This window comes from Gorilla gorilla, chromosome 6, assembly GCF_029281585.2.
Source record: "Gorilla gorilla gorilla isolate KB3781 chromosome 6, NHGRI_mGorGor1-v2.1_pri, whole genome shotgun sequence".
Taxonomy (NCBI): Eukaryota; Metazoa; Chordata; class Mammalia; order Primates; family Hominidae; genus Gorilla; species Gorilla gorilla.
In genome coordinates, this window is record NC_073230.2 from 83640230 (window position 1) to 83659645 (window position 19416).

Below are 19416 nucleotides of genomic sequence, written 5' to 3' on the forward strand. Positions count from 1 at the left end.
AAAATTAGTCAGGCATGGTGGTGGGTGCCTGTAGTCCCAGCTACTCAGGAGGCTGAGGCAGGAGAATGGCATGAACCTGGGAGGTGGAGCTTGCAGTGAGCGGAGATTGTGCCACTGCACTCCAGTCTGGGCAACAGAGCGAGACTTCGTCTCAAAAAAAAAAAAAGTCCCTTTGGAGAAGGTGGTGGCAGTTATTGAGTAAAAATGTGGTTGGGGGATTTCAGGAACAGTGGCTCATGCCTATAATCCCAGCACTTTGGGAAGCTGAGGGGGGAGGATTGCTTGAGCCCAAGAGTTCAAGACCAGCCTGGGCAACATGGCAAGACTGTGTCACTATGATTTTTTTTTTTAAACTCTGGTGTGGCAGCACATGCCTGTAGTCTCAGCTGCTCAGGAGGCTGAAGCAGAAGGATCACTTGAGGCCAGGAGTTCAAGACTAGCATGGGCAACATAACAAGATCCCATCTCTACAAAAAAATTTTAAATTAGCTGGGCATGATGGTGCACACCTGTAATCTCAGCTACTCAGGAGGCTGAGGTGGGAGGATCACTTAAGCCCAGGAGGGGTTTGGAGGCTCCAGTGAGCTATGATTGCACCACTGCACTCCAGCCTGGGTAACAGAGCAAGACTCTTCCTCAAAAAAAAAAAAAAAAAAAAAAAAAAACAGGGAATGGGAGGATCATATTTCCATTTTGTGTTTGTTACTTCTGTGTTACTGTAATAGCACATATTTAGGCTTGGTTTACGGCTGGGCACAATGGCTCATGCCTGTAATCCCAGCACTTTGGGAGGCCAAGGTAGGCAGATCACTTGAGGTCAGGAGTTCGAGACCAGCCTGGCCAACATGGTGAGATCCCATCTCTACTAAAAATACACAGATTAGCCAGGCGTGGTGGCTCACACCTGTAATCCCAACTGTAATCTCCCTGTCATCAGGAGACTGAGGCACAAGAATCACTTGAACCTGGGAGGCGGAGGTTGCACTGAGCTGAGATCGCACCACTACACTCCAGCCTGGGCAACAGAGCAAGACTCTGTCTCAAAAAAAAAAAAAAAAAAAAAATAGGCTTGGTTTGGTTGAAAGTGGCAAGAAAGAAGAGACTCTTAAGGGTTTGTTCCTCCAGGAGAATAGATGGTTCTCAAACTGGGAGACTCACAGCGTCATTTTTCATACAGTGGCGAGGAGATCCGCTGGGACAGGGAGCTCTACTGCAGGGCCTGCTCTATGCCAGGAGGGAGGCTGCTGCTCCATGACACACAAAGAGCAGATAGCAAAAAGCTATGCAACAGGGCTGGAGAGCAAGAGCCATGATTCATGCAGTAGAAGCAAAGGCTTCAGCAGGCCAGGATGAATGCAGCCACATGCCCGGTGTGTCTGGGCATATTAAAAGGAAGATTGAGCCAGGCATGGTGGCTCATGCCTGTAATCCTAGCACTTTGGGAGGCTGAGGTGGGCAGATCACTTGAGATCAGGACTACTGAAAATACAAAAATTAAGGCCGGGCGCGGTGGCTCACGCCTGTAATCCCAGCACTTTGAAAGGCCAAGTTAGGCAGATCACCTGAGGTTGGGAGTTTGAGACCAGTCTGACCACTATGGAGAAACCCCATCTCTACTAAAAAATACAAAATTAGCCGGGCGTGGTAGCAGGTGCCTGTAATCCCAGCTACTCTGGAGGCTGAGGCAGGAGAATTGGCTTGAACCCAGGAGGCAGAAGTTGCAGTGAGCCGAGATCACGCCGTTGCACTCCAGCCTGGGCAACAAGAGCAAAACTCCATCTCAAAAAAAAAATTAGCCAGGCATGGTGGCATGCACCTGTAATCCCAGCTACTCAAGAGGCAAAGAGGAGAATCACTTGAACCCGAGAGGCGGAGGTTGCAGTGAGCCGAGATCGCACTCCTGCATTTCAGCCCGGGGGAGAGTAACACTCTTGTCTCAGAAAAATAAAAAGGGAAGATCACATTTCAGGTGGTTTAAGGATAAACTCATGATAGACATATAGCCCATCAGATGTGTGAAAACAGGGAAATAAAGATTCACAAGAGAATATGTGTAATTATAGTACAGTAATTGGCTCTACTATATACATGTATAGTACTGTACTGGTTGAAGGAGGGCTTCTTTCAACAAATTCTGAGCAATGTGGTGAAACCCCATCTCTAGGAAAAAAAAAAAAAAAAATTAGCCAGGCTTGGTGGTGTGCACCTGTAGTCCCAGCTACTTGGGAGGCTGAGGTGGGAGGATCACTTGAGCCAGGAGGTCGAGGCTGCAGTGAGCCATGATTGCACCACTGCACTCCAGCCTGGGTGACAGAGTAAGACCCTGTCTCGAAAAATTTTTTTTTTAATTTTTTTAAAAATACATTCCGTCCAGGTGTGATGGCTCACGCCTGTAATCCCAACACCTTGGGAGGCCCAGATAAGAGGATCGCTTGAGCCCAGGAATTTGAGAGCAGCCTGGGCAATGTATCAAGACCCCATCTCTACAAAAGATTTTAAAAATTCTCACACCTCTAATCCCAGCACTTTGAGAGGACAAAACAGGAGGGTCGCTTGAGGCCAGGAGTTCGAGACCAGTCTGGTCAACATAGCAACCCCATCTCTATTTTATTTTTAAAATTAAGAAATTAGCCAGGTGCAGTGGTGTGTGTCTGTAGTCCCAGATACTTGGGAGGCTGAGGCGGAAGGCGGAAGAATAGCTTAAGCACAGAGGGTCCAGGCTGCAGTGAGCTATGATGGCATTACTGCACTCCAGTCTGGGTGACAGAGCAAGACCTCGTCCCTTTAAAAATACAAAGAGAGGCTGGGGCATGGTGGCTCACACCTGTAATCCCAGCACTTTGAGAGGCCAAGGCAGATGGATCACTTGAGTTCCAGAGTTTGAAATCAGCCTGGCCAACATGGTGAAACACCATCTCTACTAAAAGTACCACAAATTAGCTGGGCATGGTGGTGCACACCTGTAGTCCCAGCTCCTCGGGTGGCTGAGGCTCAAGAATCACTTGAACCTGGGAGGTGGAGGTTGCAATGAGCTGAGATTACATCACTGCACTCCAGCCTGGGCGACAGAGCGAGACTCCTTCTCAAAATAAATAAATATAGGGTTTATAAATAAATAAAACACAAAGAGACAAACAAATTAAAAAACCATCATGGGTGCCTGCCAGGTCCCGGGCTTGCTGCCCAGCAGTAAATGCCACCAAGTCCTGCCCTGGAGTTGCCGATGTCACCCAGACAAAATCAAAATGTCATGTCAGGTAGAGATAACTGCTGTGACAGGATATAATGCAGAGTGAGGGGGAGAGAGGGACAGGAGGAACCTGGATAAGAAGGTGACATTGAAGCGGTGACCCAGTGAAGGGAGAGGGCCAGCCAGGTGCATAAACAGTGTGGGAGCAGGCCAGGCGTGGTGGCTCACACCTGTAATCCCAGCACTTTGGGAGGCTGAGGCAGGCAGATCACGAGGTCAGGAGTTCGAGACCAGCCTGACCAACATAGTGAAACCCCGTCTCTACTAAAAATGCAAAAATTAGCCGGGTGTGGTGGTGCGTGCCTGTAATCCCAGCTACTCAGGAGGCTGAGGCAGGAGAATCACTTGAACCTGGGAGGTGGAGGTTGCAGTGAGCCAAGATTGTGCCATTGCACTCCAGCCTGGGTGACAGAGGGAGACTCTGTCTCAAAAAATAAATAAATAAATAAATAAATAAAGACTGTTGGGACAGAGAAAAAGTCATGCAAAGTCCCTGAGGCAACAACGTGCTTGCGTGTTTGAAAGCTCGCAAGGTGCCCTTGCAGCTGGTACAGGGTGAGTGAGGGAAGGATGGTGAGGTTGAGGCCCAAGAGGTAGCAGGGGACCAGGCGTGTGGCCCACACCTGTAATCCTAGCATTTTGGGAGGCTGAGGCAGGAGGATTGCTTGAGCTCAGGAGTTTGAGACCAGCCTAGGCAACGTGGTGAGACCCTATCTCTATAAAAAAGAAAAATAGGCCAGGAGAGGTGGCTCACGCCTGTAATCCCAGCACTTTGTGGGGGTCGAGGAGGGTGGATCACCTGAGGTCAGAAGTTCGAGACCAGCCTGCCCAACATGGTGACACCGCATTTCTAAAAATTCAAAAATTAGCCAGGCGTGGTGAGGGGGGCCTGTAATTCCAGCTACTCAGGAACACTGAGGCAGGAGAATTGCTTAAACCCAGGAGACAGAGGTTGCAGTGAGCTGAGATCACGCCCCTGCACTCCAGCCTGGGCGACAAGAGCAAAACTCTGTCTCAAAATAAATAAATAAAAAGGTAGCAGGGGCCAGATCACATGGATTTTGGGCCAGCTTAAAGAGTTTGAATTTTATTTTATTTTTTAAAAAGTCTTAAGAGACAGGGCCTCATTCTGGTTTGTTTTTATTTTTGTTTTTGCTTTCTATGCCTATTCCCTCAAACCATAAACCAGGGGCACCCGGGCAGCTTGAGGTCAGGTGCCAATTCAACAGCAAGTCCTCATGAATGACATTTTTTATGGCTTTGTGCAGAGACACCTTGTGCTCATGAGCATTGGTTTTTTGTTTTTTGTGGGTTGGTTTTTTTTGTTGTTGTTTGTTTGTTTTCTATTTTTTGAGACAGAGTCTCACTCACTCTATTGCCCAGGCTGGAGTGCAGTGGCACCATCTCAGCTCACTGCAACCTCCGCCTCCCGGGTTCCAGCGATTCCCCGGCCTCAGCCTCCTGAGTAGCTGGGATAACAGGCGCATGTCACTTCGCCTGGCTAAATTTTGTATTTTTAGTAGAGACGGGGTTTCACCATGTTGGTCAGGCTGGTCTCGAACTCCTGACCTCAAGTGATCCATCCACCTTGGCCTCCCAAAGTGCTGGGATTAGAGGCGTGAGCCACCATGCCTGGCCTTTTGTGGGGTTTTTTTGAGACAGAGTCTCACTCCAGGCTGGAGTACAGTGGTGCTGTCTTGGCTCACTGTAGCCTCCACCTTCCAGGTTTAAACGATTCTGCCTCAGCCTCCCGAGTAACTGGGATTACAGGCGTGAGCCACCATGCCTGGCCGTGAGCATTTGTTTTAAGAGACAAGTCTTTCTTTAGCAGGCTGGAGTTTAGTGGCACAATCATAACTCACTGCAGCCTTAAACTCCTGGGCTGAAGCAATCCTGCTTCAGCCTCCCGAGTAGCTGGGACTGCAGGGGCATGCCACCACACCTGGCTAATTTTTACATTTTTTGTAGGGAAGGGGTCTCGCTATGTTGCCCAAGCTGGTCTCCAACTCCTGGGCTCAAAGCGATGCCCCTGCCTCAGCCTCCCAAAGTGCTGGGATTACAGGTTGAGCCACCGCACCCAGCCTTGAGCATTTTTTAAAGTCACGATGGCTTTCTCCACCTGTCATTTGGAAAAGGAGGCAGATTAGCGCAGTGGCCGATGGGAGAGGCTGTCTGGTGGGTTTGAGGCCAGCTCCTCCTGTTACTCCCTGTGGCCTCGGCAGCCAGCTGTGCTATTTAAGGGGAAGCACTGTCGCTACTCTGGCCTGGGACTCAGGGGCTCTGCCCAGCTTCTGCCTCTCTAAGGTTACTGCTGGGAAGTCACTTCCCCTTTCAGAACCTGAGTTCTCCCATAAAGAGGAGGGGCCTAAATGCAGTCCGAAGCCTTTTCTAGCTCCTGAGACTGTGGTTCAAGGCAGGGCTATGCTTCCCCTCCCAGCCCTGGCCCCGTGACCCCAGCTCTGTGCCTGGCACTGTACAGAAGCCTAAGAGATGCCCACCGCCAGAGCGGGCACCAAATCCTCATCTACTGGGGACCCCAGGGGTGCCCTCCCTGAGAGTTTGGCCTTTGGGCTCACTCCCAGGCAGAGACTCCTCGGAGTTGCTGCTTGATTACCCCTGTGACAGAGAGCTCATTACCTCTCCAGGCACATTACCTCTCCAGAGAGCTCATTACCTCTCTGCTCCATGGCCTACCCTGCCATCCCCTAACAGCCCCTGTCTGGCCAGCATGATTCTCCCAGTGTCCTCTACCCACCACAAACCCCAGCCCCACAACAGGCTTGCTCTAACAGGACAAGTTGTGCTGAAGATGGGGCCTTCAGAAGCAGTGCTGTATGATAAAGAAGGTTGACTCATGTCTGAGCAGGGCTTTCTGGAGTCTGTGGAGCTAAAGACATTAGCATAATACAAAGCTGGGCTTGGTCACTGGCGCTTCCGACTGCAGTAACACAGCAGCTCTCAGACGTGAGCCGTAGATCTCAGACCTTTCCAGAAGCTTGGAGTTCTTGCTTCGTAGTGGGCCCCGACTGTTTCTACTCTTTCCTTTCATTTTGAGACGGAGTCTTACTCTGTCACCCAGGCTGGAGTGCAGTGGTGCTATCTCAGCTCACTGCAACCTCTGCCTCCTGGGTTCAAGCGATTCCCCTCCCTCAGCCTCACAAGTAGCTGGGATTATAGGCGCCTGCCACCACACCTAGCTAATTTTTGTATTTTTAGTAGAGATGGGTTTCACCGTGTTGGCCAGGCTGGTCTCAGACTCCTGACCTCAAGTGATCTGCCCTCCTCGGCCTCCCAAAATGCTGGGATTACAGGCGTGAGCTACTGCACCTGACCTTGTTTCTACACTTTAAACCAGCTCCACGGGAGGCCCCCTGAGGCCACTTGCTCCAATCCCAGGCAGTGACAATCATACAATGTCCCTGGAGCAGGAGTGAGATATCAGATGGACCTGTTCAGGACTGGGCGGGTCTTACTCCCAGCTGGATCCTTCAAGCCCAGCGCAGCCCCCCAGATTCCACATGTGGGGCGGCAGGGACTCCAGGCCTGAACTATGCGTAGCCAGAAGGGTCCATTGCAGGGATGTGCAGGCTGAGGCCCAGAGAGGAGGGCTGAGCAGTCCCAGAGATGCTTGGAGGGACCTCTGTGATAGCCCCGCTTGTGTTTTCCAGGCCCGAGCTGCTCACTGAGGGAGTCAAAGAGCCCATCGTGGATAGTCAAGGTACCCAGCGCGGGGTCGTGGGCCATGGTGTGGGCGGGCAAGGGAGGGCCCCAGGCCTCTGCCACCAGCCCCTCCTCCTGCTGCCTCTGTCCTGCTCCCATCCTGGCCCTGGCATTCTCCCCACACCCCCGCATTGGGTTTCCCCTAACGATGCCATCTTGGGTCCCAGGAACTGCCTCCTCACTTGGCTTCTCTCCCCCTGCCCTGCCCCCAGAGAGGGATTCCGGGGACCCTCTGGTGGACGAGAGCCTGAAGAGACAGGGCTTTCAAGGTAAGGTTGAGCTCACAGGGAGGTCTGTTGTCCCAGCACCAGGACCTTGACCTGGTTTGGGTTTGGAGGGCCAGGGTGGAAGTGGGGAGCAGCTGGCCCCCAACTTCAGGGCCTAAGGGACCAGGCAAGCCAGGTTGGCAGCCCAGGCCCGGCTGTACCCTGCCAGCTCTGTGTTAGAGACTCCAGGGGAGAGGGGGTGCCTACAGGTGGACGGTGGGGGGGAGCCCAGAAGCCTGCCTGCCCCCTCCCTGCCCCACCCCCAGAGGTAGCTGACATGCCCACTCCTTATTCAGCAATCAGCTGTGGTCTTAGTGCTTTGAAATCAGAATAGGAGCCAGACGCAGCACCTCACGCCTGTAATCTCAGCACTTGGGAAGGTCAAGGTGGGAGGATTGCTTGAGGCTGGGAGCTCGAGACAAGCCTGGACAACATAGAACCCGTCTCTATGTCTATTTTTAAGAAAAGAAATCAGAGGCCGAGTGCAGTGGCTCACGCCTGTAATCCCAGCACTTTGGGCGGCCGAGGCAGGTGGATCACTTGAGGCCAGGAGTTCAAGACCAGCCTGGCCAACATGGTGAAACCCCGTGTCTACCAAAAAAATACAAGAATTAGTTGGGCGAGGTGGCGTGCCCCTGTGATCCCAGCTACTAGGGAGGCTAAGGCGGGAGAATCGCTTGAACCTGGGAGGCGGAGATTGCAGTGAGCCGAGATCATGCCACTGCACTCCAGCCTGGGTGACAGAGCAAGACCCTGTCTCAAAAAAAAAGAAAGAGAGAGAGAGAGAGGTGGTGGTCTGGGATCCCTCCAGCACATGCTGGCACTTGTCTTTGTTTGTTTGTTTGGATGGAGTTTTACTCTTGTTGCCCAGGCTGGAGTGCAATGGCGTGATCTCAGCCCACTGCAACCTCCCCTTCCCGGGTTCAAGCAATTCTCCTGCCTCAGGCTCCCAAGTAGCTGGGATTATAGGCACGTGCCACCACACCCGGCTAATTTTTGTATTTTTTTAGTAGAGATGGGGTTTCACCATGTTGGACAGGCTGGTCTCGAGCTCCTGACCTCGGATGATCTGCCCACCTCAGCCTCCCAAAGTGTTGGGATTACAGGCATGAACCACTGCACCCAGCTTTTTTTTTTTTTTTTTTTTTGAGACAGAGTCTTGCTCTGTCACCCAGGCTGGAGTGCAGTGGTGCGATCTTGGCTCACTACAACCTCCACCTCCCAGGTTCAAGGGGTTCTCTTGCCTCAGCCTCCCAAGTAGCTGGGATTACAGGTACTCACCACCATGCCTGGCTAATTTTTGTATTTTTAGTAGAGATAGGGTTTCACCACGTTGGCCAGGCTGGTTTCCAACTCCTGCCCTCAGGTGATCCTACTGCCTCAGCTTCCCAAAATGGTGGGGTTACAGGCATGAGCCGCTGCGCCCGGTCACACTTGGGCGTTTTTAATGAACACTTTCTGGGTGAGGGTGTCTTGGTGGCTCATGCCTGTAATCCCAGCACTTTTGGAGGCTGAGGCAGGCAGATCACTTGAGCTTGGGGGTTCGAGGCCAGCCTGGGCAACATGGCGAAACCCCATCTCTACCAAAAACACAAAAAAGAAATTAGCCAGGTGCGGTGGTGCACGCCTGTGGTCCCAGCTACTCAGAAGGCTGAAGCAGGAGAATCGCCTGAGCCTGGGAGGTGGAGGTTCCATTGGGAGCTGCCAGGCCCATCCCCTGTGTCTGTGGGGACTGCCCATCCTCCTCCATCTGCTAGATCAGCTGGGCTTCCATTCCCTCGCTTGTCTCCAGCCCCCTAGTGACTTCATGAAGCCCCCGCCCCCTGCCTGCCAGCCCAGGGCACAGGACTCCGTACTCTATGGTGTCCCTCCCCTCCGGGGCTTATTTATTGGTTTGGTGGTTTTCAAATGTCATCAGTTAACTTAATTTCCAACTCATCACTGTTGTGGCAACAGTGCATGTCCTTCTGAAAAAAACACATCTCCATCAACATGTCGGTGCTGAAGGACCTGAGGGGCCCACTCCAAAGATCCTTTAATTGCCAGAGAAGGAGTTCCCCATAATTAGAAAATCATCTTCCTTAAAAGTCACCAAGTGCTTTTTCACTCAGCAGCCCAAACCCATAATCGTTTTGCGCTTTGCAGAAAATTATGACGCGAGGCTCTCACGGATCGACATCGCCAACACACTAAGGGAGCAGGTCCAGGACCTTTTCAATAAGAAATACGGTAAGCAGTGCAGAACCCCCGGGGAGGGACACGCAGCTGCTGTGCACAGATAAGTGGGAGGCTTCCCAGTTCCAGCCGAGGGCATTTCTGGGGAAACAATTCACCCCTTTACATGTATTTCTTGAGCATATACTACGTGCCAGGCACTGTCTCAGGCACTGGGGATATTGCTGTGAATAAAACAGAAACAGTCCCTGTACTCATGAGCCTTGCAGACCAGTGAGGTGAGATACACTTTCAACAACTACACACAGAATTTAATAGACAAGGGCCCGGCGCAGTGGCTCCTGCCTGTAATCCCAGCACTTTTGGAGGCTGAGGCAGGTGGATCACTTGAGCTCAGGAGTTCGAGGCCAGCCTGGGCAACATGGCAAAACCCCATCTCTACCAAAAACACAAAAAAGAAATTAGCCAGGTGCAGTGGAGCACACCTGTGGTCCCAGCTACTCAGGAAGCTGAAGCAGGAGAATCGCTTGAGCCTGGGAGGGGGAGGTTGCAGTGAGCTGAGATCGCGCCATTGCATTCCAGCCTAGGCAACAAAAGCGAAACTCTGTCTCAAAAAAAAAAAAAAAAAAAAAAGTGGAGCATATGACATGGGAGCATATTGGTGTGGCTTTTTCTTTCATTTCTTTTTTTTTTTTTTTGAGACAGGGTCTCACTCTGTCACCCATGCTGGAGTACAGTGGCGTGATCATGGTTCACTACAGCCTCAAACTCCTGGGCTCAAGCAATCCTCCTGCCTCAGCCTCCCAAGTGGCTGGAACTACACCCCACTGGGCACTACCATGCCCAACTAGTTTTTAGAAATTTTTAGTAAAGACAGGGTCTTGCTGTGTTGCCCAGGCTGATCTCGAACTCTTAGACTTAAGAGATCCTCCTGCCTTGGTCCCCCAAAATGCTGGGATTACGGGCATAAGCCACCATGCTGGCCTTTTTTTTATGTTCTGATCAAACAGCTCAGATTGTAATGCCTATACCTTTCCACAGTGCTACACTACATAAGAGCTTTCTCATACCATTCATTCTCCTGCACGCATGTCTTTCCATCACACCCCCACAATCCCATGTACACACACCCCACGCTGCCTGTCACTCCTGACCGGCAGGACCCTGCCTCTCGCCCACAGGGGAAGCCTTGGGCATCAAGTACCCAGTCCAGGTCCCCTACAAGCGGATCAAGAGTAACCCCGGCTCCGTGATCATCGAGGGGCTGCCCCCAGGAATCCCGTTCCGAAAGCCCTGTACCTTCGGCTCCCAGAACCTGGAGAGGATTCTTGCTGTGGCTGACAAGATCAAGTTCACAGTCACCAGGTACTCAGTGGGAAGGGTGAGGGTGAAGAGGCAGGACTAGCTCAGACGGGAGCTTGCACCTGCGAATCCTTAGCCTTTCCCTAGGTCCTGCCCTCCCCCCTGGACAAGGTGGCTCTCCTGGCACCATCCTGGGTCCTGGGGGTGGTTGGAGAGGGACTGCAGGCCAGCCCAAGTGCAGGGAGCCCTTCAGAAGTGGGGCTGGTCACCCCCCCATGGCAAGGGCAGCCTTTGAGGGCATCTTCAACCTGTTCAGCAACACCCGCTCACTGCACCCCCAGCCCCCGGGAAAGGTATTCAGCCCCCATCAGAGGGATTTGCCCAAGGTCCCGGGGCCAGCCAGGGCAAAGCCTGCACAAGGCCCAGGTCTGCGTCCTGCAGAGTGACACTGCCAGTGCCAGCACCCTGCCACATTGTCTCAGTGTCCCGCGCACACAGAGCCCCAGGGCAGCTTGTTAAAATGCAGATTCTGCTGCTGTAGGTCTGGGGTGCTCCCAGGGGAGACCGAGGCCACTGAATCCCAGGGGTGTCTTCCTCATCCCCCAGGCCCTCCCCATGACACCCCTGTCTCTGTTTCTCTTCTAGGCCTTTCCAAGGACTCATCCCAAAGCCTGGTAAGAGGCACTGGCTGTGGAGGGGGCACTGGGAATAGGGCCCGATCATGGTGCTGGGGACTGGAGCTAAGCCTGCTGTGGGGCACAGGTTTTGGGGTCTGGGAACAGAAGCCAGGCCCCTGCCTTTCTTTTTTTTTTTTCTGAGTCAGAGTCCTTCTCTGTCACCCAGGCTGGAGTGCAGTGGCTTCATCTCAGTTCACTGCAACCTCCACCTCCTGGGTTCAAGCAATTCTCCTGCCTCAGACTCCTGAGTAGCTGGGATTACAGGCAATTGTCACCATACCTGGCTAGTTTTTGTATTTTTGGTAGAGACGGGGTTTCACCATATTGGCCAGGGCTGGTCTCAAACTCCGTCTGACCTCAAGTGATCCACCCACCTCGGCCTCCCAAAGCGTTGGGATTACAGGCGTGAGCCACTGCGCCCAGCCTAGGCCTCTGCCCTTCTGTTTAGCCACCTTACCTGGGCGCCTGCCCCAGGTAGATGGAGGAAGGCTAAGCTTGAATGTGGCCCCAGATCCTGGGGCAGAGAAAGGGGTGGTGGCGTCAGTGACTTCTAAGTTTTACCCAGTCTGGGTTCAGGAGGGAGGGGCCAGGCAGGGTCAGTGCACCTGCTCCTCCTGATAAAGGGGGTCTGGTCGACCTCAGTGAATAGGTGAGGTTGGAGGCGAGTGGGTTCCTAACCGCAGAAGGAGGGGTGTCTGCATGGGGACCACAAGCATGTTGGTAAGATGTGGGTGGCGCCTACCCTGCCTTAAATTTTTGTGTTTTTAGTAGAGCTGGGTTTCACCATATTGGCTAGGCTGGTCTCAAACTCCTGGCCTCAAGTGATCCTCCTGCCTCGGCCTCCCAAAGTGCTGGGATTACAGGCATGAGCCACCACACCCAACCTCCTGACCCTTTTTAAGGCACCCATCCACTTCTGTCTCCACCATGGACTGTGTCCTGGCCTCCCAAACCCAAGAGTGCAGTGCCTCTCCTGACCCTTTTTAAAAAAATATTTTATATATATAATAAAATATATACATAATAAAAAATATATATAATAAAAATATTATATATAATTAAAAATATTATATATATAATTAAAAATATTATATATATAATTAAAAATATTATATATATAATTAAAAATATTATATATAATTAAAAATATTATATATATAATAAAAAATATTATATATATAATAAAAAATATTATATATAGAGAGAGACAGAGACAGAGACAGACCAAGTCTCACTTTGTTGCCCAGGCTGGAATGCAATGGCACTATCTCTGCTCACTGCAAACTCCACCTCCCAGGTTCAAGCTATTCTGCCTCAGCCTCCCAAGTAGCTGGGATTATAGGTGGGCACCACCACGCCCGGCTAATTTTTGTGTTTTTAGTAGAGCTGGGTTTCACCATATTGGCTAGGCTGGTCTCAAACTCCTGGCCTCATGTGATCCTCCTGCCTCGGCCTCCCAAAGTGCTGGGATTACAGGCATGAGCCACCACACCCGACCTCCTGACCCTTTTTAAGGCACCCATCCACTTCTGTCTCCACCATGGACTGTGTCCTGGCCTCCCAAACCCAGATTTGCAGGGGCTGTCCCTGCGGGGTGATCCCAAACCCAGATTTGCAGGGGCTGTCCCTGCGGGGCGACATGCCACTTGGCGAGCACTAAGGGCTGGCCAGAGCCTCCAGGGCGGGCCAGGCACGGTGGCTCACACCTGTAATCCCAGCACTTTGGGAAGCCAAGGCAGGAGGATCACTTGAGGTCAGGAGTTCGAGATCAGCCTGACCAACATGGTGAAACCCCATGTCTATTTAAAATCCCAAAATTAGCCAGGTGTGGTGGCACACACCTGTAATCCCAGCTACTTGGGAGGCTGAGGCAGGAGAATCACTTGAACCCGGGAGGCAGAGGTTGCAGTGAGCTGAGATCGTGCGACTGCACTCCACCTTGGGCGACGGGATGAGACTGTCTCAAAAAAAAAAAAAAAAAAAAAAAAAGAACTTAGGGTACAGTGATGTGGCGGCTGCTGACAGGCCACGGGAACCCCCAGAAGGGGGATCAGGAGGGTGAGGGGTAGTTGGAGAGGGTTGCCTGGAGTAAGGAAGGCCCTGCTTGGGCCTCAGGGGAAGATGGGACTTTGAGAGGCAGAGAGGAGGGTGGGTTTGGCGGGGTGAACAGCAGGGGTTGGGGGGTCACTGGATGCCAGAAGTGTGTTTCCGGAGCTCTCGGAGGGGCAGAGTGGTCAGATGATGTTGGAAAGGTGGAGAGAGTGGAAGCTGCAGCAGCACAGTGCAGTGGGTGTGCCTCCAGTGGACACCCGGCTGAGAGGTCACTGGGTTTCTGGCCCTGCACTGGTGCTTTATGCGGGTGCCTTTCACACATATTTCGGGAGGTCCTGCTGGGACAAGGTGGTATTCTAGGAACTAGGGTTACAGCAGAGTGCAGACAGAGGAGGCATCTCATTTAGTCTTCATAGCTAGGAGGTTGACGCTAGAGCCCACCTTACAGAGGGGGAGACTGAGGCTCGGTGTGAGTGATGTATTAATACTCTGTGTCCCAGGGCTAGCAGGTGGCCGTGGCCTCAGCCCTCAGGGATAGGGCCATGCCCTTTCCAGGCATTGGCACCCAAGCCAGGTATCCGCCTGGAGAACCAGCTCCACACTTACTCATGCCACTAGTCATGCTGGGCTGGGAACACGTCCAGGCTCCTGGGAGTCTCTGAGGGTTCACCAGAGGTCACTGAGTGCTACTCCTGCACCAGAATGGGCTTTTCTCAAACTCTCCCTCACACAGTTCCCAAAGCCTGGCCTGGGCCAGCACTGGCAGTTCCAGGGTGAATCGGAGTGGAAGCTGGGGTCTGCTAGGGGAGGCAGGGGAAATAGCAGACCCCTTCATCTGGAGGCAGGTGTCCCAGGGCAGGTGGAGGGGTGGCAGATAGTTGCAGAGAGGCAGGTGGCTGGGGACAGTGCCCAGGAGTCAGCCTTCAGGGTCCTAGGCAGCATGTGGGCCATGGGAAAGCGCCGCCTCGTTCAAGTCCCTGTATCCGCCTGACTAGCCGTGGGAATCTGAGCCTTCATTTCCTTACCACTAAGATGGACAAGCACACCTGCCTCGCCATGTGATCTGAATATGGGAAAAGATGGGCAGTGCTAGGTTAGCTGGGAGGACTATTTTCCGCCAATTGCCCTCTTTTTTTTTTTTTTTTTTTTTTTTTTGAGATGGAGTTTAGCTCTTGTTGCCCAGGCTAGAGTGCAATGGTGTGATCTTGGTTCACTGTAACCTCCGCCTCCCAGGTTCAAATGATTCTCCTGCCTCAGCCTCCTGAGTAGCTGAGATTATAGGCGTGTGCCACAGCATCCAGCTAAATTTTTGTATTTGTAGGCACCCTAACACGGTGAAAGTCCAGGCTGGTTGACCAGGCTGGTCTCAAACTCCTGGCCAGCCTCAAGTGATCCGCCCATCTTGACCTCCCAAAGTGCTGGGATTACAGGCATGAGCCACCGCGCTCTGCCACCTTTCTTTTTGTCCTCGTTTGCAAATACAGAATGGACCTTAGTCTGCAAACTCAGAAGTGCGAGACATGTATTTTTATTTTTCTAAAATTGAACTGGACTCCTACCAAAAGCCCCCAATGCAGAGTGGCAGAAACTTTATCTGAGTCCATTTTGGATCATCGTTTCCCTTGAGCTTGCACTAGGGCCTGGAACCTTCTGTGAGGCCCACTCAGTAGACACTTCCACACCGCAGAGAGACTGAGCATGAGAAGGTCCGTGCTTGAAAAAGGCCTAACAGTGGGATCTCAGTGCAAAGATGGGAGAGTGGAAACCGAGTGGTGAAGAGATGACTGTGGCACCCAGCAGGGAATTCCCAGGAGGGTGAGGCTTCGGGAACTTTCCAGGGGGACAAACCCTGTTAAGAATGGCTCTAGGGCCTGGTGCTGTGGCTCACGCCTGTAATTCCAGCACTTTGGGAGGCCAAAGTAGGCAGATCACGAGGTCAGGAGTTCGAGACCAGCCTGGCCAACATGGTGAAACCCCGTCTCTACTAAAAATAAAAAATTAGCTGGGCATGGTGGCGGATGCCTCTAATCCCAGCTACTCGCGAGGCTGAGGCAGGAGAATCGCTTGAAACTGGAAGGCGGAGGTTGCAGTGAGCCAAGATCACGCCATTGCACTCCAGCCTGGGCAACAAGAGTGAAACTCCGTCTCAGAAAAAAAAAAAAAAAGAATGGCTCTAAACCAGGAACAGTGGTTCACCCCTGTAATCCTAGCACTTTGGGAGGCCAAGGTAGGAGGATCACTTGAGGCCAAGAGTTTGAGGCCAGCCTGGGCAACATAACAAGACCCCGTCTCTACAAAAAAATTAAAAATTAGCCAGGCACGGTGGCACGCACCTGTAGTCTCAGCTACTCAGGAGGCCGAAGCAGGAGGATGGCTTGAGCCTGGGAGGTGGAGGTTGCAGTGAGCTGAGATTGTGCAACTGCACTCCAGCCTGGGTGACAGAGCATGACGCCATCTGGAAAAAATAAAAATAAAAAGAATTGCTCTGAGATTTTTTTAGGTCACTTATTGAAGGTTCCCATGGAAGCCTTTCCTAACAGAACCACCCCGAGAAGGTAAAAATTCTGAAAGAGATTGTGCTTTTTTGTTTTTGTTTTGTTTTGTTTTTTTGTTTTAAGATGGAGTTTCTCTTCTTGTTGCCCAGGCTGGAGTGCAATGGCACGATCTTGGCTCACTGCAACCTCCACCTCCCGAGTTCAAGCGATTCGCCTGCCTCAGCCTCCTTAGTAGCTGGAATTACAGGTGTGCACCATGACACTCGGCTAATTTTTGTATTTTGAGTAGAGACGGGGTTTCACCATGTTGGCCAGGCTGATCTCAAACTTCTGACCTCAGGTGATCAGCCCGCCTCAGCCTCCCAGAGTGTTGGGATTACAGGCGTGAGCCACCACACCTGGCTGAGATTGTGCTTTTTTGAAGATGAATCAGTCATTAAATTGCAAGAGCCCCACTGCACCCTAGAGCTGTGAGCCTCCCCAGTGTAGGGTGAGAGTACAGCCACTCCTGGACTGGTTTTGTTCTGGGTCAAAAGAGATGACTCAGGCCAGACGTGGTAGCTTATACCTATAATCCCAGCATTTTGGGAGGCCAAGATGGGAAAATCACTTGAGCCCAGGAGTTTGAGACCAGCCTGGGCAACATAGCAAGATCCCATCCTGCAAAGACTTTTTTTTAAATTAGCCAGACATGGTGGGGACGAACGACTGTATTCCCAGCTACTCGGGAGGCTGAGGCGGGAAGATCCCTCGAGCCTAGGAGTTGGAGGCTGCAGGGAGCCATAATTCCAGTGTGTGTGACAGAGTGAGGTCTTGTCTCTAAAAAAGAGAGAGAGAGATAAGCCCAGAATGTCTTTAATGTTTTCCCAGCTGGGGACATCACATTTGCCTTCAGTGCCTCAGTTTCCCCACTAAAATCTAGAGGCCCTGCCTGCTCTGACATGCTGAGTGGCGGGCAGGCGTCTGGCTTGAGAGGAAGGTATACTTGGACTTGGACCAAGCCTCAGAGGGCAGTGGGTGAATTTCAGGCCTCAGGTCAAGGGAGCTGTGGGCCAGGGGTTTCTGGGGGCCAGGGGTGCTAGAAGGCACCAGACTGAACTGGAGGGGACCTGGTGGGGGGCCTCGGGTTGCAGAGGGATGGGGGGACTGGGTCCCCCAACTCATACCAGAAGGAACTCCAGCCCTGCCCGCAAGGGGCTGAGACAACCCACGCTCTATACTGGTATAGAGCTGGTAGCTCTATACTGCCCAGCCAGGCCACACCTACCTGCCTGCAGCGGCACTGAATTAAATTAGGGAGACTGCCAGGCGCGGTGGCTCATGCCTGTAATCCCAGCACTTTGGGAGGCCAAGGTGGGTGGATCGCATAAAGTCAGGAGTTCGAGACCAGCCTGGGCAACATGGTGAAACCCCAACTCTACTAAAAATACAAAAATTAGCCAGGCATGGTGGTGCACGCCTGTAATCCCAGCTACTTGGGAGGCTAAGGCAGGAGAATCACTTGAACCTGGGAGGGAGAGGTTGCAGTGAGCCGAGATCGCGCCATTGCACTCCAGCTTGGGCAATAGAGCACAACCCGGTCACAAAAAAAGAAAGAAAAAAGAAAACCCAGGACAGCTAACGGGGGCTGTTCAGGATATGCTGGGAAGAAGCGGTGGTGACTAAGGCAGGAGAAACCCTCTACCCAGGTAGCTGCTGTAATATTCTATCCGAAGAACATTCTAGTAGGTCATAAAAACCTAAAGGGGGTCGGGCATGGTGGCTCATGCCTATAATCCCAGCGCTTTGGGAGGCCAGTGCAGGAGGATTGCTTGAAGCCAGGAGTTGGAGATCAGCCTGGGCAGCATAGTGAGAACCAATCTCTACAAAAAAAATTTTTTTTAATTAGCTGGGCATGGTGGTGGGTGGTGGCGCTTGCCTGTAGTCCCAGCTACCCAGGAGGCTGAGGCAGGAGGGTCACTTGAGCCCAGGAGTTTGAGGCTGCAGCGAGCTATGATCACAAAGCTCACATCACCTCACTTCAACCTGAGTGACAGAGTAAGACCCTCTCTCTAAAAGACACACAAACACACACACACACACACCCCCTAAAGAGAAATGCAAATATATGCCCATGGTAGAAATTTGGAAAATACAGAAATCTAACAACCCAGATGGCTGTTCATTTTTATGATGATACATTTCTTCCAGATTTCCCCCCAAGCTTATTAATTTTACATCTCACTGTTCTTCTTTCTATAAATTTACACATTTAACCTTAAAACATAAACATGTTCCCATGTCTTTAAAAAGCTCTGTTCCCTCTTCAGGCTGTATCATGGTTATGTAACTACCCTGTCCCCCAATTATGGACATTTGAGCAGCCCCTCACACCACAGACACCTAACACTCACATCACACTTTTTTTTGAGACGGAGTCTCGCTCTGTCCCCCAGGCTGGACTGCAGTCGCATGATCTCAACTCACCGTAACCTCCGCCTCCCGGGTTCAAGCAATTTTCCTGCCTCAGCCTCCCAAGTAGCTGGGATTACAGGTGCCCGCCACCATGCCAGGCTAATTTTCCTATTTTAGTAGAGACGGGGTTTTGCCATGTTGGCCAGGCTGGTCTCGAACTCCTGACCTCAGGCGATCCACCCGCCTCGGCCTCCCAAAGTGCTGGGATTACAGGTGTGAGCCACCACGCCTGACCACGTCACACTTACGATTTGCCGGTTACAAAGCCCACTCACGTTACCACATCATCTCCCCAAGTAGCTAGCCTTATTGGAGGGGACTGAGGCTCAGAGAGATTAAGCAGCTTTCTCAAGGTCACACAGCAGTGTGGCAGAGATTTGAACCTAAGTCTTTACCATTTTATTATACTTCGGAACCCAGGGCAGGCTCTACCACTAGCCTAGGGCTTGTTGTGTGTCCCTGAAGTGGGTTGCAGCCACGCCCTCTTTCCCACCACCCCTCTGGTCTCATCCACACAGGGTGGCTCTTTGCTGTCCCCTCCTGGCTACCAGCAGCTATTACACTGGTCCTGTCTGTGTAAACCTTTAGGCTTGTAGTTAATCCTTTGGGTTCATTTATTTGTACAACAAAAATGTATGGAGGGCCAGGCGCAGTGGCTCACGCCTGTAATCCTAGCACTTTGGGAGGCTGAGGCAGGCGGATCACAAGGTCAGGAGATCAAGACCATCCTGGCCAGCATGGTGAAACCCCGTCTCTACTAAAAATACAAAAATTTGCTGGGCATGGTGGCGCCTGCCTGTAATCCCAGCTACTTGGGAGCCTGAAGCAGGAGAATCGCTTGAACCCGGGAGGCAGAGGTTGCAGTGAACTGAGATTGCACCACAGCACTCCAACCCGGCGACACAGCGAGACCCTGTCTCAAAAATAAAACAGAAAAAAAAAAAGGAGAGAGAGGTGGAAAGCCCGCAGGTGAAGCCCAGGGAGAAACTTACTAAAGGGGGTGATTGGTTGCACCAGCCTCTGCT

General features: G+C 51.9%; 1 protein-coding gene across 10 annotated transcripts in view; it reads left to right on the forward strand.

The window, feature by feature from the left end:
- Window positions 1-19416, forward strand: part of GTF2IRD1 (GTF2I repeat domain containing 1) — a 148561-nt gene that overhangs the window by 93910 nt on the left and 35235 nt on the right. For 5 of the 10 annotated variants that reach the window (XM_063708145.1, XM_063708149.1, XM_063708147.1 and 2 more), the window contains 5 exons: window positions 6919-6968; window positions 7183-7239; window positions 9382-9465; window positions 10593-10776; window positions 11359-11387. In XM_063708145.1, coding sequence (XP_063564215.1) covers window positions 6919-6968; window positions 7183-7239; window positions 9382-9465; window positions 10593-10776; window positions 11359-11387 — 404 coding nt within the window. Of the gene's footprint in view, window positions 1-6918; window positions 6969-7137; window positions 7240-9381; window positions 9466-10592; window positions 10777-11358; window positions 11388-19416 lie in introns of all 10 variants that reach the window. The other 5 variants (XM_063708148.1, XM_063708151.1, XM_063708146.1 and 2 more) reach the window with 2 other exon arrangements.